The sequence below is a fragment of the Temnothorax longispinosus genome, chromosome 6 (assembly GCF_030848805.1).
Source record: "Temnothorax longispinosus isolate EJ_2023e chromosome 6, Tlon_JGU_v1, whole genome shotgun sequence".
Lineage (NCBI taxonomy): Eukaryota > Metazoa > Arthropoda > Insecta > Hymenoptera > Formicidae > Temnothorax > Temnothorax longispinosus.
Genome location: NC_092363.1, coordinates 6,644,470 through 6,669,219, shown reverse-complemented (window position 1 = coordinate 6,669,219; position 24,750 = coordinate 6,644,470). Strand labels below are relative to the sequence as shown.

The 24,750-nt window shown below is 40.2% G+C and overlaps 1 protein-coding gene across 8 annotated transcripts in view; it reads left to right on the top strand.

Moving 5' to 3' along the window:
* The window catches only part of LOC139814111 (uncharacterized), a 130,967-nt gene that overhangs the window by 20,578 nt on the left and 85,639 nt on the right, over nt 1-24,750 (top strand). Inside the window, exons 1-2 of one of the 8 annotated variants that reach the window (XR_011732337.1) lie at nt 18,297-18,362; nt 18,464-18,541. The exons of 2 other annotated variants lie outside the window; for them this stretch is intronic. Coding sequence is in view for 5 of the 6 variants with exons in the window: in XM_071780110.1 (XP_071636211.1) it covers nt 18,510-18,541 (32 nt within the window). In the remaining variant the exon portion in view is untranslated. Of the gene's footprint in view, nt 1-18,296; nt 18,363-18,463; nt 18,542-24,750 lie in introns of those variants that run through there. 5 more of the 8 variants (XM_071780110.1, XM_071780115.1, XM_071780109.1 and 2 more) reach the window with 5 other exon arrangements.

The window sequence follows — 24,750 nt, the reverse complement described above, 5'->3', positions numbered from 1 at the left end:
CGCGATTTAAAAGGTGCGGCGAGTTGATGGAATTAGACTGAAATATCTAGCTGTTTGATTGAAAATATCGAGACAGACAGGTATTGGTTTCCTGAGTGGCTCACAGCCTTTTTCTCGTCTCGAATTCGCGAGATCGGACGGTACCATTTCCTGGATTTCTCTAGAAACGAGGGATGATCGGGTTGACCGTTATTGCTATGGGAGGGCCAGCTGATCTCCTTGAAGTTTCCCAAGGTAGAAGGTATTTTCTAGTCTCCTAGGAGAAAATCTCTCGTTCCTTTCGCCTCGATATAGCAATCCTGTCGGCCCACGTGCTCAATGTTAACTCGACAGATCACTGTCAATTTTTCTCGGAATATTGATTGCCTACTTAAACCTCTAGAATTTAAATGAAGCAGATAACTATTATTCAAACACAGATAACTATTACTCAACATACACACAACTGGATACCGAATAATAATATACTGTATCTCAGTAACAAATTGTAAAATGTAAGCTAGCGAAACTAAATACGCTTTCTTTTAAGGTTAATAATTATTCAATCATAAATTCGACTACAGATCCTTGCTTCGCCGCGAAAATGACGCAATTGTCACAGTTTTGCAGCCAAGCAGCAATAGCGGCTGGTCTTAGCGTCGACATCTACAAAGATTCGAGGGAGTAATTTACAATAATGTAAATTTTAAGGTCACCACGGAAGTTATCGGATGACAAGCGCTTTGTGCCGCGAAATGTGCCCGCGTTCGTTTCCCCTCAGCTGATTACACCTTCGGTGGAGGAACTTCCGTTTTACCCGATGCCCTACGTACAACATTCCCGTTGTCTCTCCCCGGGGTTACTTTATCACTCGTAATGATCGTTCCAAACTACTACGCGCGGCCAAACAACGACGGACGCGGCCGAGCGTATCGGCGCAGGGATTAATGAAACCGGCTGCGTTTGTTGGTAGTGTCGTTATTAACTGCCGCGGTGTGTGTCGTTGGTAAATGAGGTACACCCCCGCTACATGGGCCGGGTGATGATAATTAATCGCTAAAACGTGATTAATTTTCATTACAAGTCGCACCGAGCAATAATTAACGCGCCGCAAAAAAATCGGTCGCCCAAATTACGAACTGGAGGATAACAAACATAACCGTTCAGCTATTTCTTAGCTAATAATTTGTTGTGTTGGCTAATAAAGTGAAAGTAAAAGAAAAAGAGAAGAGAATGGAAATCATTGCTTGTACATATTACATAAAAAGATTTTCGCCACACCATTTTCATGAAAATTAATTATTAACAATAATGCTTGATTATTTCCTGAGCAAATGTTAAGGAAAGTCAACGGTCAGCTAATTTCCCGAAACTCCGTTCTCCAATAATGAGTTAATCAGGGAAATGCTCGGCATAGAAACACTCGGGAAGTCTCTTCATTTACGTAAAGTCACGATCACGTTAATCGGGGTCAAGCATATCGAGCGAGATTATCTGGCTTTCTTGTCTTCCTTTTTTCATATATTTGCAACGCTAGTGCATTTTGTTTCGCTCATTTCCATATAAAATTACTTGACGTTATCGATCACGATCGATTCTAATCAACGAATTATAATTTGTGAATTGTAATTTACTTTCATAAAATTGACGGACATGTAATTACATTCTCAGAATGTAAGTCGCACTCGTGGAACGCAGTTGCCCATAACACCGATATCTGTAGCCTTGAAAGATTTGTTTACGCATTTTTACGTGTAGCTGCAGTGATAACGTTATTCTTAGTCTCGCGTTATCGGAGGCATTCGCGCGGTCTATAATCCTTTTTACGACGCCCATAATCTACGATATTGCATCCACGCGCTTTTTTTTTTTTAACTGCGAAGTTACAAAAGACCGGTATGACGAACGCCGTGGCAATCGCTCGAAACTACCTCGCAGGGAAACATATAACCGGCGAAATATGCGTCCGAGCGTTTTAATTTCCATTCTGCTCGTGTTCGGAATCGTTTTGTCCCGCTGGTGCGCCGACAACGCGATGGCAGTGTCGGATCCGAAAAAGACGATATACATCATAACGCATCGGCCCAAGAAGAACAAGTCCAAGAAGCATCGTGTTATCATGATCACGGGGAGACCGGTGAAGATAACCGACATTTACTTGAAGCGCTGAGAAGGAGTTCCGAGGATCGGCCGACCATCTCGCACTGAATATCGCCCATGAAAAAACTCATCGAAGATCGTAAATTGACTGCCGAAGAAATTGAGAAGAATCTATTGAGCTTTCGAGAAGAGATCTACACCGTCTCGTGCACGTTGGGACTGTAATAGAATATGATAACTCCAGTGACACAATGAAAGATGAAAACATAATAAAGTGTTATATAAAATTGTATGGTCAGTTTTTATATATATAGATACAATTTCTGGCTACACAATGTTGTGAAATATATTGCACTGCGTCAAATAATGGCATTAAAAAAAATTTTTTTTTTAATATTTTGGTATCTCGTTTCCAATTTGTACGAACATATTTGAACGTGGCGGCATATTTTCGCTGAAAAACATAAAATACCGTCGCTTTTATACGGAGTTGGTAGGATACCTCTCTCTTTGCTCTTCTCAGTGCCCGATACTTTTACTTTTAAACGCTCCTAGTTTCCGGCACAACGATTCTCGAAGAAGGCACCGGCGCGATCGCGGGAAATCATAGGCCGGTATAAATGTGCATTCGCGCTGGACGGAGGCAACGTCTTACCTTGACCGAACACTTCCGGTTTTCCCCACGCTCCCCGGCTCCCCTGCATTGCGTAAGCAGCTCTCGCGCGATGTGTTCGCGCGCATTTCTCTCTCGGCTACGCGAATAACCGTGCACGTAAAACGCCTTACCATTTTCGCTCATTAAGCGAAATCGGCGCGCAATTTCGCGCCTAAGAAAGTGAGTCTTCATACGGCGCTAGTGCGATCGTAAAGTATATCTATGGCACACGAACAATTGAGACGGTAGACGGTACGTGATAATCTTAATCTTCATCATAAAATTGATTACACGTGGTTTTGTGGCGCTCGATTTGTATTCATCGTTGGACATTAACGTTCTGATTTGAAAAATCGGTAATAATAACATGTGTGTTTTTCTCGATTTCCATATTATAATTTGAATATTAATTAATAATAATCTCGAGTAATTCCCTGATCCATTTTACGTCCAGTATAGAATGGTTAAACGGTTTAACCGTTTTAAAAATAAAAAATATATAATTTTTGAAATTAAACTCTATAGGGTTCTCATTTAGCTAATTAGAGCGCCAGGTAGACGCGATGAATTTTTGTAAAGTATAATTGCTTGTAGAAAAAAACGTTACATGGAAATTGTTTTAACAAAAAATTTTTTGATCATGAATAATACATCAATCGCGGCACAAAAGATGTGCCAGAATAATAACCGATTCAGATATGACACGTAATTTTCCGTTGTGTTGCACATCAAGAGGCACGGTGCTTGTATCTATCAGATGGAGTAAATGGAAAAGATAGAAAGCGTCAAGACAGACAAATTTGTAGGACGCGTACGTACATACATCCGGCCGGATATTTATTCATTTCCGACGATCTCGGTCCGTCCCTTTTCAGGTTGGTAATTAAATTTGGTCAATCGCTCTAGGCTGTCGAGGTGAAATTCATTAATTGACTTGCCTTTGTAATTGTGCCCATCGCAATCGCGAAGTTTGCAATCGCGGAATGTTCCGCCAAATAAGTCGATATCAAATGGCGCGGGAGTTCCACCTGCCGGCGTAAAGTACGGTAAAAACGTTCCTTCCTGTTTCCTTGCGCATTCAATTTGTATAAGAATCGAAAATCGATCCGTGTTTTACGAGTCTTTTCGTCGCAAACGTTCAAGTTCTGCTATATGTTACATGCTATATGCGTACGTTCACTTCCCGAGATGCATGCTCGTTCTTCTCATAAACATTACACATAAACGATTAGTTAAAATAATTATTCAATTATTTTCGAAAAAGCTTCAAAAATCTTCAACAAAATGTACGAAAAAAATTAATATAAAAATATTCACACATCAAAACTTATTAAAAATTAAGTAAAGTTTAAATTTTAAGATAATTTAAATAAAGTAGATTTTCTAAAAATAAAGTTTAAATAAATTTTATGATATGAGTTCAAATTCTTGAAGAAATTTAAATAAATTTGCTTACATTTGTTTCTGTTGCATATTGATAGATTTTCTTGCGCTACACGAAGTTCATTGCTCGCGGGACCTTACGCGAATTTGTTTCAGTGATTATTTCTCGTCCGGACGATCGATCCTCGGGGCAATACGGAAAATACGTCGACACGTGGAATCCGCGGCACGCGGGCGCTGCCAATCCCGTCACAGGCAGTGTGACTGAAGTTCGGCAATCTTGTGGCGAAGTCGGAACAACCGTGCGTCGCATGCCGACTCGGAATTCGCGATGCCGCGCCGCGCCGCACCGCTCCGGGCAGAAGACGCGGCGCGGATCTCTCGGTGGAATTCCGCGAGAGTTTCGAGCGTTTCCCCGAGACGTCATTTATGAATGCCACTCGAAACTTTAATCGTTTCGTCTGCCGTCGCGCAGATTACCGCTGCGAACGCGCTCGAGGGAAACGTGCGGCGCGACGCCAAGATGCTGCAGATGAGGTAGACAAATGTCGTCGCGCTTTAAGTTTTCCCGAGGATCACTTCAGAGATCCTCGTAACGGCCGACCGCTGTTGCTTGCCACTTCCGAGTCAGGTAATTGAAAACCTAAGAGGGATTTTAATACCGAGAAATAACGGATAAACAACCCTGCGTCCTACTTTAGTCGTACAATCAATTTTTACACAGCGATGCGGTGCTGCGAATCCGGGTATTTGCATGATTCGCCCCCGGAACCAAGCCGCGTTATTACGTGATTCGTGATTTTTGATTACGGACGAGAGGTTCGGGAGCTCATGAATATTCGAGGAAACAGCCGCCGTCTAATCACTGTCGATCGAAAAATAGCATGGTACGGGGTCGAGAGCCGACTGCGAAACGCCGGGGCACTAATCGTCCCGTCTAATCCGATGCTAATATACGACCGTGGAGCGCCGCCAAGAAATCTGCAAGTCGTAGCAGGCTATGTTCGAAGCGATCCCTTAGTCGCGTCCTTGGAGTCTCGGAACGAGCAAAATCTCTTCGGCTGTTACAGCTGGGATCCTGTCCGTAAACTTTGTTTTCTTCGTCCTCCCGAGATGCCGGACGTTCGGAAGGGAGCGAAGAAAATGGATGTTCGTAACGATAACGTAAATGCCTTACAATGTTTCGACCTCGGTCCTTGCACCGTCCGTTTACGTGTTTGCTTTGCGTGCAACCGTACCTTGTTAAAGTTTCGTGCGTTCGAGATGGCGGCGCGGAGCTTGACTAGTTAATTTGTATACCCGAATTGCCCGGAATTAATCACATTGCCCGGGATATTCGCCAAGCTAATCAAAACGGACTAAAATAACAATTGAACCACTGTGCACGATCAATCAACGGGAACATAGCATAAAATGAAATAATCTTTTTAGGAAATAAATTTAATAAATTCAATTTTAAATAAATAAAATGGAGCGATTTCAACGATCATGAAAGAAGTAGGAATCAACGAGCATGATTTGAAAAAACAGAGGGATAAAATAAATGTGGAATTTACGAATTTATTTACAATCACAGAGCAACATTGAGTTGCATTCCATATTGATATCATTAAAAGATTTAATATATTAATAATCACACATGATTCTTTGCAAACTCGAAAAAGTATCCATAAAACTCTTTCTGCTTAAAACTGTGTAATACATCTACAAAGTCTGATTGATTTTTCCCGGAACATCTAGTAGGAATAGGAACCTTCCGTGACTAGAAAAGGATCGCGCGAAGTTGAATAATATTACGACCTATATTTTCCGACGGTTTCAAAAAGCGCAAGCATTCTTAAGCCCGTTCTGCAATAAGTCATCTGCAGTTGGTATAGGATATCATTAGTCGTTTATCGTATGTCGGATTTTAATACGACAATCATATTGACAAATTCAATAACTATTTCATCAATATTCATGATGCAGATGAAATAAACGAAGGTTCATTACTTTCATTAGTCGTCGCTCTTTTCATTAATTATAAGCTGTATGGAGGTTAATTATCTTTTGTTGCGATATACCAATATCCGACTTATTATAATTTTTTTACGACAAACGACAGCAGAGTCGCATACGTCCAGTATCCGACACCGACGTACGACTTATTGTAAAACGAGCTTTAGCAAATGGAAGTCTTGGAGTCACGTTCTTAGCAGTTCGCGCAGGAAGTTCCTTAGAAATTCTTTTCATTACGTGGCTGTATAATACTGCGGTAAATTTTCGCATTGCAAGTTGAAGTTCATCCAATCGACCTGGAAACCCAACGAAAGCGCAAGGTGAGCAATATCGCAACGTGTAAGACGTGCAGCTCGGTACGTTTCCTCATCTCCCTAGTGTGATACATTATATCGTCAAGAGGACACTCAAGAAGCTTGCATTATCGATCAAATATTCCGCGGATGAATTTAGAAGTCAGACATATTTTGCGTAACATATGCTCGCTTATACGCTAAAGTTCGCTCCGTTTTACGGTTATACATAACATGTGTACTAAAAATTTCTCTTCGGCAAAAATCCCCGGTGTAAATAGTAAAGCGTGCAATGCTTATGCACACTAATGTATACATGCATCATGATTTTTTTCCCATTAAACATGAATTGTACTGTTGGAGTATAAATGAAGGAAAATAAGTGAACTAAATATCAGTATACCATTCAGCTCTTGCAGAAAACGTTATGGTGTTGTCGACGTTTGCAGCAGAATTAGTTTTTTTTCCCTCCAAGAAAAGTAAGAGAAAGACGTACGTATCAATTAACCCTTGTGCACAAAAATAGATTTAAAAATTCTTTAAAGCAAAATACAATTTTTTAAAGGAAATATTAAGAGATGTAAGATGTATGATATCTATTGATAGTTTATGCGAGATGTGTAGTAATTATATTGCAGCATATTATATTACATGTAACATTATATTATATTATACATTATATTTACATTTTTTATATCATTTATACAATTATACTGTCTATGAAAATAACGAAATTCATCAACAAAATCTTCCTTATCACGCTGCAGAAAAATTTTGTTTTAATTAAAACTTGATTTGGCCACTAATTTCCAAACCATTTAACATTGAAATTAAAAACTTGTTATTTAATATTTAAAATTAAAAATTAGATATGCAAGAATAAATTATTTGTATTTAAATACGTATACCATACTGAACAATTATAACGAATTTATAATTGCCGAGATTGCAAATGCAAAACTGTATTCTCTTTTTGTTGTGAAAAACAGTTACTGTTGCTTACACGTAGATTAATTTATTATAAACATTGATTTTTTAAACACAAAAACATTTATCACAAAAAGACTGAAAAATTATCAAATTTTGAAAGGGTGTTTCTCCTTGAAATCTTTTGTTGGCACTTTTAAACACAAAAAAAAACGTATTAACGTTCTCTTTACAAATCTGTGTCAGTTTAAAAAATATGTCTTATATCTAAATATGTTCCTCTATAACGTATTATTCGCATCCACTTATCATCAGTTACGAGGATCGCAAGATCGCGGAAATATGAAACGTTAGGTTCGTAACATTGCAAAGAAGAACTACCGTGGAGATCGCGAGCTGCACGACACAATAAACAGTTTATGGACATCACAAAATATGAATAAAAGCGCAAGTTCTTTCTATCGTAAGAGACGGTTCTTCGATTCGGAATAATCGAATTATTTACCTCGACAGTAAGATAGTATTCATTTCGAAATACGATAAATTTACTGGTTAAGAATATAAATTACTGCGATGCATTTAAAAAGTTCCTTAGATAAACCTCCGTAGGCTTGCCTTGAAAAAAGATTTCTCAACGTAAGTGAGCTGAGGTATTATATACCTTTAACAAATCGTTAAGAGACCTACTTTCGCGTAGATCTCGCGGGAGCCCGAGTTCGGAAGCAATTATAACTGCTGGCTGGCGTAGTTTTTCTTTGTGAAATAGAAATTGTCGAGGTTTCGCTTCTTCTCGGGAGATGATACGATTCTTGAATGGCAAAACGTGCGCGCACGGCGACAAGGACGACAGATGGAGGTGAGTTTTGGATTACAATGCATTTATTCGTGTATGTAGAATTCCTATATGCTCTCGACGCGCATATATAGAAGAAGCCTCGTATTTCCGTGCCAGCGGACCGGAGACGCGGACGAAGACGCATGGAATCTATCTCTCGATCTCTTGATCGCGATACGAATTTTACCGAGCGTGAGATACGCGAGTCTTTCCTACGCGCGGGGCGAAGACGAGGAAAAGAAATCTGTTCCGCGTCTGTGACGCGGCCAATAGCTCTCTCTAGGATCTCCACGAGTGTGCGAGCGCGAATAGAATATGATGCGATCTAGCCTGCACGAGTATACGCGCCGGGGAACCCTTCCCCTTTAATATAATCGTCATGTCCAAACGCAGCTGCGCAATTCGCACGCAGCATCCTTGTACCCTATGCGACGTACATGTGCGTCACTAAAAGGATAGGGAAATGCGCATACATTCTGAAAATATAGACTCGTGAAAGTTGAGCAATTCGCGATGCAATATTTTTTGCGTTCTAAGTGCATGGTGGAAGGTATTGTGAACGTTTCTGAAGACACGTGATATTCGATCTCCACTTTACAGCGGCTGAGAAGGCGCCTCTCTTGATAATCATACTGTTACATATACCTCGCGTATTCGGAATAAAAGGAAATTGCTTTGAAAATGTTAAACTGTTTGAATATCATGAAGGAAATTGATCTGAGAAGTAGTCTCAGTTACGGGAGAAAACTTTAGACATCTTTGAGATAAAATATTGGCTTTAAATTGGGACATATGCATGCAAGATAGAAAAACCGACCAAAAAAATCTTGCGTCAGATAATTAAGGAAGTAAATTCCACGAGTAAAAATTAGCTTTGAAAAAGTAAAAAAATATATGAAATATGTAAAAATATTAAAAATATATATGATTAATATCATCCTTTCTGAAAAAATAAAATGAGGAAATATCTTCTCTTTCTTTTGGGGAGAAGAGGAAACTTGAGGAAGGCGGTTTAAAGTATTTTTGTATTGCACGGACATTCAGGCAGATACAAATCGCCCTTCGTAGACAATTTCACCGAACCAACGCGACGTGAAACTTCTTGCTAAAGTGGCTGTGCGTTTAGGTGAGAGTTTACAACGGTAAGTTTCGAGACGTCCCGTTGTCTTTGCCGTCGTTTAAAAACGACACGTCGGGCTGATAGATGTCGGATAAGTACGTGTCGCTATTTTATCATCGACCATCTCGTCCGTAATTCAATTTCTTTCCGGGCTCTTTTATATTACTCTTTATCACGCTCGGATGAAGAGATAAAGAATATTCAGCGGCATTAATTGATAGAGGAAAACGATTCCCTCACTTAACGCCTATCATTTGCATCGGGCTTTTTCTCATCTTACGATAAAACGCTCGCGAGTGGCAGGTTGTTAAAGTGGCATAAAACTGGCGACGAGCTCTGAGATCGCACGTCGATTGCAAGATTAAGAGGTTGATTCATGAGTTATGTGCAAAGCTCGTGTCAATTGGCAAACGATCTTTTGCTACATTTTTCACGAAGGACATCCCGCACGTCATGCAACATGAATATAATCGAAACGCGACGCTATACGCTACGCGCAATGGCAATGGTAGTGGTAAAATTATCCACGAGCATTGGTATACCGAGCATTATGAATCTTGAATGATACCGTAATGTTGGGAGAATTAATTTGATCCCTTAGCTTCGTTCGAGTATTATCAACGGCCGGAGAGACGGAATATACTCTGTGTTTAAATTATTAACGCTCCAATTATTTAGAACGTAGGATTATTTGTGTAAACGCATTACGCCATTTGCGATATTAATAAACGCGACGCTGGAACCGTGAAATTATCATAAATCCCGATTTCGCGTCTTCAAAGGGCCCAACGAGCGTCGCGCAATCCGCCCCGCCAAGCTGTAATTATTCCGGAGATATATAATTATTCTCGAAAACGTTACGTGCTCGTGGCACAAGCGGATTTTCTATTCTCCACTCTTTGCCGTATCACTCGGACCGCAATACTCGCGGCCGCAGCCTCCTCCCGTCGCCTACCTATATATACCGCGTTTCTATTCTACTCTTTTTCCTCTATCACCCGGACTCCCTTTTATCACGACAGTAGCCACGTACTGGATGATGTAGGTACTCGAAAACTGTCGCACGGGATCCGCGCCTATCGCGTCTCTCGTGTGCGAACGTCGACCTCGGGTTGCCGCGCGAGTTACATCGTTATATGTTGCGGCCCGCCAGGATATTCCGCCTTTAAAAGCTTAAGGGAGAGAGAGAGAGAGAGAATGTAATAGTTGCGAAATCATAAAGTATAAAACTATCTGTATTCCCTCTTTTTCATCACTACATCAACTTATTCGAATAATTTTTTATTATTCTTTTTCATATAATCGGTTATATTTTGAACGATGTTTTTTTTTTAAACAAACTTTTTCTGAATTTTAATCATGGTTTGAAAAAGTCAATCTTTTTTTGCAACTTTGATCGCTTTTAATAAAATTATAGGTTTTTTTTTAATTGATTGATATCAAATCATAAACCATTCATTTTTAAAGAGATTAAAAACATAAAAATTAGTCGAGTGTGTAAGTAAAAAGATAATTGACATTTTAGTTATTTTCAAATCTTTTTTTTTTTTTAAATCGATTGAGGAAATGACGTGAACGATATTCGAAGTGCCTGCATCTCGTATCGAGAAAAATTCACCGCGATATTTCTCCCGCGTTATGTTTCGCCGCGATTTGTTCACGGCTTCTGGTTCTGACTGGCTGGATGCGTTTCTTGCTCGTGCTTGACATGCAGCTTGCCTGCATCGACATTCGCCCGCGTAAGCCGCCACGGAAATCGTAGGTATATCCGCGGATCGATCAGAGTAATCGCCTTTTCTGGAGTTCGACCGGCCGGATCCATGAATGCGGGCCGCAAATTTGCAACAGCGCCCGCCGCCACGCCGGCACATGATGGACATCTCCCGATGCGAGACGCTACGAAAAACTGCACGTTCGCTACGTTCCCATCTGCGTCACTTGTCACAAGGAACGTAATGTGGATTTGGGTAGAAAAACTGTGGGGCATTGTAGATGATCGTGGAAAGGAGAAGGAATGATCGTCGCGTATTTATAACGCGTCCTAAATTAGAAAAATCATTCTTTTGATTTCAGTAAATATCAAGACGCTTTCAACATATAAGATGTCCCTGATATCGCATCGAGAGCTCGCATTAGGCCGACGCATAAGGATGTTCGATACATTTATTTTTCCCCGAGATTCATCGCTCATTCGCTATTCCCTTTATTTATTCTGCCGGATGAAATATTTTTCTATTTCCGCGCATCTCGGTTCGTGCGTAGGTCGCTACTCCGGGTACAACAGCGCCATAAATTATTGATGAACAATATCTTGAGATCCCGTTCCTTCCGCATTTTCCTGCGACCTTCCGCGAGCGATTCCACGTCGGATCGCGGGAATAAATCCATCCCTTTTTCGAGCCGTCGCGATACGCGCGCACGTAGAGAAAAGTTACGTTCGCCGACCTCGCGTTTGGAGAAATTCTAAACGGAGTAGTTCTCCGACTGAGGGGGGAACTTTCGCGACTTTGGTCGCGGAAGATTCCCAGAACGGCGACGATTTCAGCCCTCCGACGCCCTAGGCGCGCTCCTTTCTTTTCCTTCTCCCGAATTCGGAGGGAAATTGGGAATCTCATTTGCCCTTCATCCTGCGCTTCGCCGCGCTCGGCATGCTCTCCGAACTTTCGCAAATAAATACGGGTACCACGCACGAGGGCTGAGCCGGGAAATTGGAATGAAAAATACAAGAGCAGAGGTATCTGACGAAGAGACTTCGATATCGCGTAAAAGCACACAGAGGAATTAGGGTAATGTTAGTTTCCCCCCCCCCGAAAAATTCAATTTATTTTAAGTTTTTTATGTCAAGATATAATGTACCTGTAATTAACAATTATGAAGTTTATATTTAGTTCTTGTATACGTTGACATTTAACTAGGTATAAAAATATCAAATAAAATATTTCACATTGTCAGGTCTAGAGAATGTATAAGATGTAGGATCAAAGAATTTGTAAACGGAAGCGAACGCAGGGAAAATTGGCATATAGAGATGTTTACTTGCGCAGAATAGGACTGTAAAGTTTAACGAATCAACAAACGTTTAAACTGTATTTAGAAATGAAGTGAGCGTTCAGTAATAAAATACAGAGATTTAGTTGCATGCTCGTGCGCCCGTTCCCACGTACCCGAAGTAATCCGGGCAGAATTCGGTGTGCTAAGCTGAAGGAGAGGATCTTCTCCTCTCCCACGTCGGTAAGATAAGAACAGGTATTACGACGTTGTTAGGCCAACAACGCAGACGAGAGAGAACTTTGTAAGACTCTTCTTTTATCAGCGTGTTCCGTTCGGGTCTTCTTCAGTCTTTCTTCCGCGATTTCATTTCTACTTTTAAAAGTTTCCTGTCCCTCTCTCAGGTGTTCTGCCCTTTCGTATCGTTCAAAAGTTCGTCGGTTAATTAACAGTCACGCTTAACAACAGATAAAACAATAACGAACATTTGCGACTCGTAGAAACTTCAATTTTACGTATTTATATTATTCGTGTATTTCAGCGAATGTTACAAATTGTTTTTCTCAACCACTATTGCCGCGTCCGTTTCAACATTGGATGCGCGAAATGCGCACAACATTCTAAATTTTCTTTGTAAAATATGCCAGGATTATACAGCTACCTGTATGACGAAATAAAAATGGAACGAGAGGAATGTAGCTGTAGCGAGAACTTTTGCAAAAAGCAGCCTTTTATCCTTTTTAACCGTACCATGAAAATTTATGACCGCGCAATGCTATCATTAAATTATACAGGGAGCGTACAATCCCGCTGTTGAAACATTTATCAAACTTTAGTTTAGCTAACAGCCATCGAGCAATTTCCCTTGTAACCATAATGAAGCGAATACCGCTTCAAATTTAAATCCACAATAATAATGGTTCGCGAAGTCAATTCAATGGGCGGAGGCTTCGAAGTTGCTCTCCATGAATTTTATTGTCGAGACGATTATAACTTTGTCATCACCTGCGACATTTATGGATGTACATCGTGGCGCGTTAACTCGACCGGCAACGTTAAATTTGTACGGCTCTCTCGCCGTGGTGAGCGTCGCGTAAGTGTTTGTTTTCGAAAATCTCGTTAACCGTCGTGAGCGCGATGACATCGCCTTTATGTTTGTCTTAAGCCTCTTAGAAACCCGCGGAACGTCGACTTAATGATACCGTGATGGAGCTGAATTTCATCCCTTGTGCGGAGATTAGCGTTTCCCCCTGTGCCGTGTCGCACAATACGGACAAATTTGCCGCGGAAACCGGCGCTGTCGTTCAACAATTATTCCGTCAATTATTCGATATCATTTATCGCGCGCGCACGCTCAACGTGAATTTTACGAGCGCTTGAAAGTTGCAGTGCGCAGTGTATGCACGAGCGAACTTTGATATTCTCTTGCAGCTTCACTCGTTATCTGACTAACGGATGAGGTAAGACTGCGCCAGCTTCACCGTCGTTGCTACGCATCGGAATAAAGAGAGGCTTCGGAACTACCTGAGAAAATAATTAATAAACAATGGCCGTCTTATTAATATTATTGAGATACTAAAGTCGCTCGTTAGACATCTCTCCTCGTCAGACATTTAATGAATCTGGATCCTCTCCGTTGCGATGTAAACCTCTTTCAGAGGCTTCTCGGTCCTTTGTTCTTGGGATTCGCGGTACTTTGACGAGAAGCGCTTCGGGACTTAAAACTCCGACGCGTCTCGTCGAGTGATGACTCGACAAAGTGGAAATTTATATCGCGCGGTCATTTTCGTAGCGGCGAAAGGAGCACGAATCTACGAGGATTCGATTCTGCTCTCGTATTCCGAATCATGCCGAAATTGGGGGATTTTCGAGTCAACGACGCTGTGCTAGGGGGCGAAACACGACGCTAGAAGTTCGTTGCACTCACATACTTGGAGTGTTTCTGGTTCCTGGTATAGTTCGCGCGCCCTTCTGACCATTCTCACGACGGCTGCCGTGTCGTCACTTGGACCAGAAGTTTCCTGATCTCCAGCGGTTCTCATTGAAATTCTGAACACACTTCGCACACATGCGCGCCACGCGAATAGCCTGCCCTTCCTCTCGCTCTGCCCGAGACATCGAGTTTCAATATTTCCTCAAGAAGTTATTTGAATGGCTACCGATCTCTCCCGACTATTCGCGGCAATAAAACTGACCAATATTTAACGAAGCATGATGGTGCAATACGAGAACAAAATAATACACATTTCTTCGTATTTCCTCTAGTTTTTTGAAATATAAACGTGAAGGATATAAATGAATATGAAAAGAGAAAAACGTAGTAGCTTCTTCTGTTATAGTTCATGACTTATTTCTCTGCTTGTTATTTATCTGAAAATCATAGATGATATTAACTTAAATAATTATTCAAAACATATTAAGACGATATTGGAACGATAAACGTTTGCGTATTAGATATAAAAAAAGATATATTTTATCGTAGTATATAGGCAGTGAATTTGAAAATGTCTTATCACATTAATTTCTTGGGTTAAAAATTGGCCTTTTGCGGAACTAATTCACGTAGATTGCCGTTTCCGAGCAACTTGCGGCATGTCGACCGGAGAACGTTCGTAATTTCATTTCGGTGAGCGCTAGCGGACGCCGGAGTTCGCAATTGATGACCTGGATGGCGTTTGTCCCGTGATGTGAGAACAAAAGCCGGATTAATGACAGGTAGACGATAGCCGAGGCGATCTCGAATTGTAACAAAATCCAAAGCTGCTGGTAGGAATAAAATGATAAGAACCTGATTGTTTGACATTTGTATTTCAAGTTTGACAATCTTTTAACAAGCAAGCTGTTTTACCTGCCGTCCCTATATACAAAGTCACTTGTTCAATGTAAATACGTCGCTTCTCTCGACCTTCGGTGACAATAGCGAGAAAAAACTCTACCTGCCTAGATATGTATTCCCTTGAATTTCTCTTAACAAGTGTAACGGCGCCATTCCCACGTTTTTCACGAAATAGTTATCGAATTTTTGTCATTCTTTCATTCTCTTTTTTTTAAAAATAAAATTCGTATGTGATACTGTTCAATTTATTTTAATACATTAATTAAGTTAATATATTAGTAATTAAGAATTGGATATGAAGAAATATTTTACTACGCAATAATACACAATAAAAAATTTAATGTCAATGAAAGTCCACTCTAAATTTTATGTTAAAATAACTCATTCATCGTGTTACTTGTTGACATTTATAAATGTTATATCGACATTTTTTACAATGTATGTTTACAATAATGTAAAAATAACTTGTAAAAAATGTTGATATAACATTTCTAAATGTTAACAAGTAACACGATAAATGAGTTATTTTAACACAAAATTTAGAGTGGACTTTTATTGACATTTGGTACACAAAATTTTTTGCTGTGAAATAATTTGGTATCGCACGGTCTTCGAATTGAATGAGAGAACGCGGAATTAACTTCAGATGAAGGAAGATTATATATAGCTTAAAAGGAACCGCTGGAGCATTAATGGCGGTTGAATTATTTTCGCCTGTCGTAAGTATGTCTCTCGCCGAGAGATTTCTCTTTGACGAGATACGGATCGCGCGATAAGTCATGACGAATTCTCTCTGAATTGCGTGGCTAGTCATGTTATTCGCGATAAGATCGCACTTACCGCGACCGAAGACTTTTCGGGGAATTACGGCTAACAATTTCAACTAGTTGCCTTCGAGAGAGAGCGTCGAGAAGCTGGAAAAACGGCGAGAGACTTGAGCTAAAAGGCACGGGACGTGACGGGAAAGTTCAATCGAGGGATTCCAGAGGAATTGCATACGCGGGACCCGGTGCTTAAGTGTAACGAATGTTACGTCAAAATCCGCATGAAATAACGCCGCCCCAGTCGCCCCACGCGACGACGGAATTTCGCGCGACACCGTTTTCCGCACCCTAGAATCTTGTTACTCGCGTTCCGGTGTGTCCTCTCGTCGGCGTAAACCCGGAAATACCGCGAAATGAAGTTTCTTCCCAGGATACGCGGCTCCGTGCAATATTTTAAGCGTCTCTTAATCTCGCTCTCCGTAATTTGCTTTTTATACGACCGAGATGCAGACGACAGGATCGTCTCGCTTCTAGTCCGGCGTTGCACATCTGCAAGCATCCTGGCAATTTTATCCTTTGTCTTTCCTTTATGTCTACGAGACTAATTATTCGAATAATATAAAAAAAGACAAGTGTCGTCGATTAAGTTAAATGAAGACTGTAATTTTGTCGCTAATGATTATATGCTCGATATAATTTAAACGACTGGAAGTTTGAAGTCAAAGTTTAACGACACTTTCGCAGCTTGTCGTCTTACCTATGGTGATTAGAAGTCTCTTTTAATCACGTTAATTAATTACGTAGATGTGCTGCTTTGTATATATATCTGCTGATATAGAAAACGTAATACGTTAAGCCAGCTGAGTTTCCGTGCGAACTGCGCCGGTTGTCATCAGAGACGGATTGTGGGGAAGAGACAATGAAAGAAAGACGGCAACTCACAGGCTAGCGGAACGGTGCGTTTACTAGGCTCCCTAAACACTGTGCTCTTGAGAGACGGTGGAATGAATGATGCACACACTTGCGAAACGCAACGAAACGGTGCGTTTACGAGACGACGGAAGGTTGCACTTATGGCTGGCGGCGAGACGGTTTTGCCAAGAACAGTGATGTATCTAGGTTTAAATTCGTAAAATATAGAATCAAGAATCTCCGATGTTAGGGAAGAGAAAAAAACGTCTTAGTCAAAATTTGAAAAAGAATACGAGAGAGACCCGGAAGGGAAAAACGGAACAAGAAAAAAGTATTCACTATGGGTTAATTATCGTAACATTAAGATGAGTGAAAACGAGGAGTTTTGATTGTGATTTAAATACACATAGGCTTTATAAGGGCGCCAGAACGTATAAATCCGCTACTGGCAAGAAACGGTAAAAGGATACGTTTGAGAGAGAGATGAGACAAAGATACGCTTGGGAGAGACGGCAAAGCAACGCACAGTGGAAGGATATGCATTTACTAGCGACAGAGGCGGATTTTATAATTTCCTTCTTTACCTATACAATGATTTAAAAAAAATACCATCTTCTCTGAGAAAGATTAAAAGCTTGCTTGTTAAACTGATTAAATTAATTTTTAATTTATACTGATTTCGATTTTGTCGATCTGATTTCGACTACGTGCAAATTTTAAATAGTTCAATCGGGATTATATTAATTAAATTAATATCGAATTTTATTCCCTTACTTCGAGAGAAAGGGAATTACACCACAAAGGAAAATCACAGGACACCTAATAACAACAAATGACAAATTTAATTAAATGCTGTACACTATTAAATTCATAGTATCAAATTACACTCAATTTCAGCCATTTTTAACCGTTCCTATATAATCGTCGCCATTGTTCCTATTCAGTAATGTCATTAATTTAATTGAAACAATGTATAAATTTAATTAAACCAATGGAGTTAAAATGAATACTGTTTATATGTTAAAATAATAAATTTCGACGCACATGGTATAGTTAAAAATAACAAAGTGTTATTTAACTCAAGGTATATTGATTTAAATTTCATCCTTTAATATTTAACAATGTACTTACTCGACGTACATTACTTTACAAATTAAAGAATTTATTTTTGTTGTACAAATTCTGGTAAACGATATCGTTGATTTGATGGACATCTCGCGCGCACATTGAGGCTTACGTAACGTATGTTTTTATTTCGAATTGTGTAAAATAGCATACTTGGAGCAGGTAGCTCGGCCGACGTAGGGCGACGTGCTCGTAAGAGCCTATAGGGGCGAGACGGAACGCAATGTTGCTTGTCGACGGCGTACGGCGGCGGATGAAAGACGGGACGGGAAAGGGTCGGTCGGAGAGGTGTGCGACGGGAAGTGGGGGCAGAGCGGCCACGGAGCGTGGCTGCTCATCAGTTCGCCCGGAAACGCGGCGCTGGAAGGATGCGTGTCGCTTCTTGCGAACGTTCCGTACACGTGGCCGCGAACGTCGTTCCTTCTTTCCTCGCGCCGACGCCTTCCGGTAGAATCGTGTGCACGTGTGTGTGTGTGTGTGTATATAGGTGTATGTGTGTGTGTGTATGCGTGTGAGAGCAGCCAAGTGTAATGCGGTCTAACTTCTAGCGTGCTCCAGCGACCACCGTGATAGCCGACGCTGGCGAACGGAGTAATGGTCAGCTTCAAGAACAACAACGTATCCAGGTATTTCGCTCGGTGTACTCGTACGGATTCGTCCGGTCGACCACTGCGAGAGGGAAACCCTTTTAGTATACGCGAGGAGATTAAACAGTTTGGAGTAAACGGTTTATCGATCGAAAAGCGAAGTTACGCGAGCCGTATTACATAATTTCAATATTGACTCGAGAAAAAATCGCGGAAGGCAAATTCTTTTTAACATCGGGATTTTTATTATTATATACACGATTTTCAATTTTGTGACGTTAAAAAAACCAGGAGATTCTTTTCAACGTCAGAATGAAAACCGTACCCGCCAAAATTGTTTTTATCCGATTAGCAGGCTCGCCTTTGTAATGCGAATATCGGAGGCAAGTGCCCGGCGCGCTTTGTTTCCCGGAGTAAAAAAATTATGCGGCATCTCGCCGCATTCCACGCATTCCACTGAATTAAATAATTTCCAATTTAATTTTTCATTAACGGCCGCGATTAGCCGCGCGTTGAATATCCTTGTAAAATATAAATTGTCGAGCAAACTCGTTCGCAGGAGTGCGTCGAAAACAATTCCACACGATGGCGAGATTATTCGTTGCAGCAACGAATGATCGGTTTACGCGCTGCATATTTAACGCACGCTCGCGCTTGAAACGGTGCGGCGTTGGCGTACCGCGTAAAAAATTCACTCGGTTGCGTTAGAATTTACACATCGACGGGCGAGGGGACGTGACGGACGAAAGGGTTGTGCGGTCGCGTGCGTCCTGCAAAAAGAATTTCTCATTTTGAACAATATTCGCAGTGTGGACAGACCCCGACGACCGACGTGTCCGGTAGGACGCGCGAGGATTCCGCATACGGCGGTCGTTCTTCCGCAGCAATAGCGCGAATTCCAGCCGTGGTTCGGAGTATTCCGATTGGAGTGCCGGGTTTAATGGCGAGCGCGAATATCGAGATTGCGCACGTCGATACGCCATTTGGCACGGCTAATCTGTATTAACGCGAACGAAATGAGAAGAGACGCACGTTGATCGCCGAATTCAACCGTCCGTTCGGAATATAATCCTCGGAATTAACGCTCGTCGCGATTTAATAATCGAGAGATCGCGATATTTTCGCGATTAGGTGGCTTGTGTGCGGTTTATTTGTTATTAAAAGTAATACCCAATGCAACATCCAAAAAGTATAACGTCCAATAAAAGCGCGGCGAGGAAACAGGGGTATTTTCAATTTAAAAATACGCGCGGTAACAAGAGAGGAGAAAAAAAGAACACGTAGGATCTTCGAGACCACCGCCGTGACAACCCGACGTATTGGAGCGGCGCCATTAAGGTCAAGTATAGAATGGTCTCCTTGTCTAAAGTTGGAAAGCTACGCCTTCGGCAGGGTGCCGAACATCGAGCATATGCTCGCCGCATGCGAGCGAAATGACTCGTGATGCTGCGACAAATCGCATCCCCCGCGTGCATCCCTCGATACAGGGATCTATAAACCGCCATTCGCTCCCCCACAATGTCGCGTTCTCTTTTAGACTTACATAAAAGTGCAAAGATTTCGTCGTATTTGAACAAACGAGGTCAGATCTGCAAGCGCAGATCTGTATGTATGTTACACACTTCTTATCTATTAGGTATTTGAACTGACTCATCAACACGTATTAATTGCAGGCTTGTTAACTATACGATAGATAAATTTTATCTGACTGTAGACTGTAGTAAATTTTATCTAAAGGTCGTAAATCGGTATTGTTTGTCGGAGGAGATGTTCGCGCCTCGAAAGCGGAAATTATTTGTATGACATCGTTTCGATTGGAAAGGTGTTCAAACATCGGGAGACCTGTTAGGGCCACCTTCTGGCCGTCCTGGACGGTAATTTCCAGTCAAGCAGCATCTGCCGTGGAAGCCAATGCCCGCATCGACGTCGATACCTCGCCGTCAGCTTCCGATTATCATACTTTTCCCTTTCTGCCTCGCCTCGTTTTTTTTTTCCACGTTCACGTCGCGCGGTCGTTTCGATGCAAAAGTTAACGTATACGGCAGCACGAGTTGTCGACGATCACTTAGCACGAAGTATAGTCTTATCGTCAATGATAACGTCAGAATAAAGTGAATTTCCACAAGATTGAATCTTCCTCTCTCTTTCTCTCTGTTTCTTTTGTAAGATGTTATTGCCACTGCTATCGACATTGCGAAATAAAACCAAGAATGAATTTCTCTGACAACGCGCGATTACTCTTAAATCTTAGTTTACTATGCGTTGTTGCTTTTCACGATGACAGCTGTTATCTAAAATGATAGAGACCATTTAAGATAGTGATTCTCAACCTCTCGTATTCAAAGTCTTTTTCTGAAAATCGGAGTGGTATAAAATGTACGTTGCTTTTAAATACGTCACAGTTTTAAAATTTAATTATTCTGTATAAAATAAACATTGATTAAAAATGCAATTAGGAATGGAAGATTAAAAAATTATCAGTATTGTAATCAATTGATAATAATTTTTAATGAATAAAATTTTTATTGGGAAGTATTAAAGATTTTCAAAGTTATCGAAATGTGAGAAAAGTATATATATACCTATATTTCCTCCTGTCATCAAGAAGGATAAAAAATGTAGCAGATATCGTTGTAGAATTTTTATTATGCATGAATGTGTTTCGATCTTCTAAAGCGTTACAAACGATTGAATCGTTGTGAAAGGTTGAAAAATTTTACCGGTATGGAAGAAATTGATTCTGAGAAGATCACGTTGATTACATGAATGTCACCACGCGACGATACGTGGTCTTACGAAAGACGGGATCACCGCAGTATTGAAGTAAACAATTTAAGGTTTCCTCAAGTTTTCGCAATGTTCTCGGACTTGAACGAATAAGTCCTTTTTCTCGGGACTCTCTGACATCGATATTTTTAATGTAAACAAATTTTTTTTGATAATTAGCTCTAGTTCTAGAACAAGTTTGTGACAAATAGTGACAAGTTCATCCTCTGTAGTTTCATAAATTTATAAAGATACACGGTATTTAACAATTTTAGAATATTCTGTTGTGTTTCATATTACAAAAAATATCGATTTCAGACTGCATTTTTTCATTAGACCGCAGTATGTCAAATTAAATTTAATATCAACGTACTGTTACTAAATTTAATATCATCTATGTGAAAGTCTTTTCATATAAAATGCCTCCAAATGCAAAACTTAACGTTTCAGCCCTCGTTTATAACTGCACAACGACTGTTGTAAAGAAAAAGTAAAGCGAAAGTTTGGCGTTCAGCAGTCTTCCTCGTCTTTCGATTTGCGTCTTACGTCGTGCGTCATTCTCCGCACGTTCCTTTTTTTTCTATAGAATTTTTGCGGAGAACGCGAGTCGTAATTTTTCGGCCGTAAAATGTTAAGTTCGAGGCGCACGCTCTGCGGTCTGGAATAAAGCGTGTCTTTGCCGTCACTTTGAAACATTCATACGCGCAGAAATACCTTACAATCTTCCCTCTTGTCTCGATCCCGGTTTTGCTCGTTTGCCCTTCTTCTTGTCGCCCGACTCGCATAACTTATTGTAGCACGAGCGTGCTACATCGGGCGAATTTCGCGAATACACGAAACGCTCCTCGCGTTTTTCCGTGACTTCTCGTTAAACATTTGCGCGACGAACCCTTTCAGGAACCCTCGCACGACGGTCTTGAATTACGTCGCGACTACCGGTGGTAGAGCTTGCATTTTTAAGCTCTCCGTGTCGATTCAAACTCTCATTCTTCGCCAATGGTTCAGATGTAACGAATTTTTGGTTCAACTTTCCTTAACCCCTTACAAAAATTCCGTGTCCGAAAATCAAAAGGATTAGGTCCAAGATTATCGTTGCTGAAATGTCCAAGTCATGGTAACCAGAAAGAAACGCAAGCTTTACACACAATAAAAAAATAATAAAATAGAAATTGGGTGGCGCTCTTAGAAAAATCTGTCTAAATAATGATAAACAGAATAATACGAGTCAAACGCAAATATCCATGCGGCAATGCAGTACCAGGTGTTACGAGAGCGCTTCAATTTTTCTTTGATCTTCCGCAAACAAAGTATTAAAGACGATATTCTTGCTTTGGTTGAAGAGGAATCGAATAAAGGCTGAAACGTTCCGCAATTCCCAACGGTACTTTACTTTAATTGGAGAAGATCCGAGTAAAGGTTGAAATGTTCCGCTGTTTACAACACAGTTGGTGCTGTATCATTACGCAGATGTCTGCGTATATACTGACTTGTGTTGTGACCCGCTCATCCTTATTGAAGTTTCATACATTGCGGAACGAATTAAATTTCAGCCAAAATTCCCAAACACGATTGTTTAAAAAAAAACACAATGCGTGTGTAGGTATGTAGTAAATTTAAATAAATTTATTATTTTCTGAAAACCATTTAAATAAATACAGAATTTTTAAACAACTTTACGAGTTTTGATCTAACTGGCGGAATTATTAACTTAATTGATCTTGAAAGTGCGCATCCACTTAATTCTACGCAGACGCATCTCTGGGAAGCATATTTTTGAAGTTGTTCATCATTCCGTTGTTCGAATAATTGAAAACGGGAAGGATATACCCGCGTGTACCGTGTTGAATTAGTCGTACATGTTTATTCTCGTTCACCTAATTACTCGGCGATTCACTGTTACACGCACGGGTCTTAATAACGGCCGACGCTATGTCTAATTACTCTCTTTCGCGAAACGCACGTCGGTCTTCATCTTGTCCAAAGCATCGCTATTCTTAGAACATTGCGCCCTCTCGGCTTCATTACAGCACGTCGGAACGCGTACTCCAGTCGATGATGGTATGCGATCAAAGTTTGCCTCGCGGCAATCATTATCGTCTATTAAAAACTCATCGAACTCATCAGCGAAGTTTCGTCGTCTTATGAGAAATTTTTAGTCGCTCCGTTAGACGAATAAAGGTTGAATCGAGTCCTGATAGAGCTCCGTGTGAAAACCATTGCGTCCATTATACGTACACCGGACACATACGTTTTTCTCCCCTTTTTTATCGGCCGACTAAATGATAGCGGCACGACAGAAAGCGGGAGGATTGTTCGGTGGCAGATAAGAATCCCACATTTGTTAAGGAGACCTTACTCGCTCCTTTTGACATTTCCGGTTGGGAATTTCACGTGCTACGATAAACCTTATCTGTCTGTGAGAAACGTTATATAATTATGAACACAATTGTTATATATATAAAACACGCTTTTCTGTCTCTTCTTATTGAACATTTACGCATTGAGTGACGCGAATTAAATGATTAAATTTATGAAATGTCGATTTGCAAGAGTTTACAAATACCTTGTTTGCATTTATGGAATGATCAATAATCATATTTCTATATTATATCTCATTAATACATTTATGCGGATCAAGAGATGACGCATCTTTCTCACTCAGAGGGCAAATTTACATTTGTCAGAAAATCTGCTAATTAGTGTATTAATACTTTTGCTCGTAAACAGACATCAAAATTGCGACAAATATGTATATATAATATGAAAATGTCTGAAATAAACAGTGAAGCTTTCCGGAAGGAGACTATTGTGCCATGCATACAACCCTTGCCTAGAATTTCAGAATAAAGGGGGCCCAGGTGCGATGGTGTTTCGCGACCGGATGTAACGAACGTCCCGCTGCATACAATTACTAGCAGGTGTGAAAACAAATCGAATCCCAAAAAATCCACATTGAAAGAAAGAGTTTCATTATCTCTTTTTATTTGTGAAAAAAAGTTTTTGAACCAACGATCGTTCGACTTATATATATATATAAAAAATAAATTACGATGATGAAGAATGTTAATTTACATTCATCATTTAAAGAACAGATTATTTTATTTTAAAAGCCAGAATTCGGTAATTTCAATGAAACGAGTTTTATGAAAAAATTACTCAAGCATAAATTCACAATTGTAGCGGGAAAATATGATGCAACAAAAATTTTTGCGTGGTTTTGTATAATGTTAACTTTATTGGTATTTTTTTTAATAACTCCACGAAAATACGATTTTTTTCATTATATGATTCTTCCCAATTATTCTGCATATACGAGTAAGCTTAACTCAAAAAGTCAATATTACAAGAGATATTTCATATTTTATTCCGATATTCTCACATAAAATATTATACAAAATATCTATTTTCTAATAACATTAATTTAATATTTTCATGTACATTATGTACAAAATAAGATGAATGATTGATATGAACAAAACATA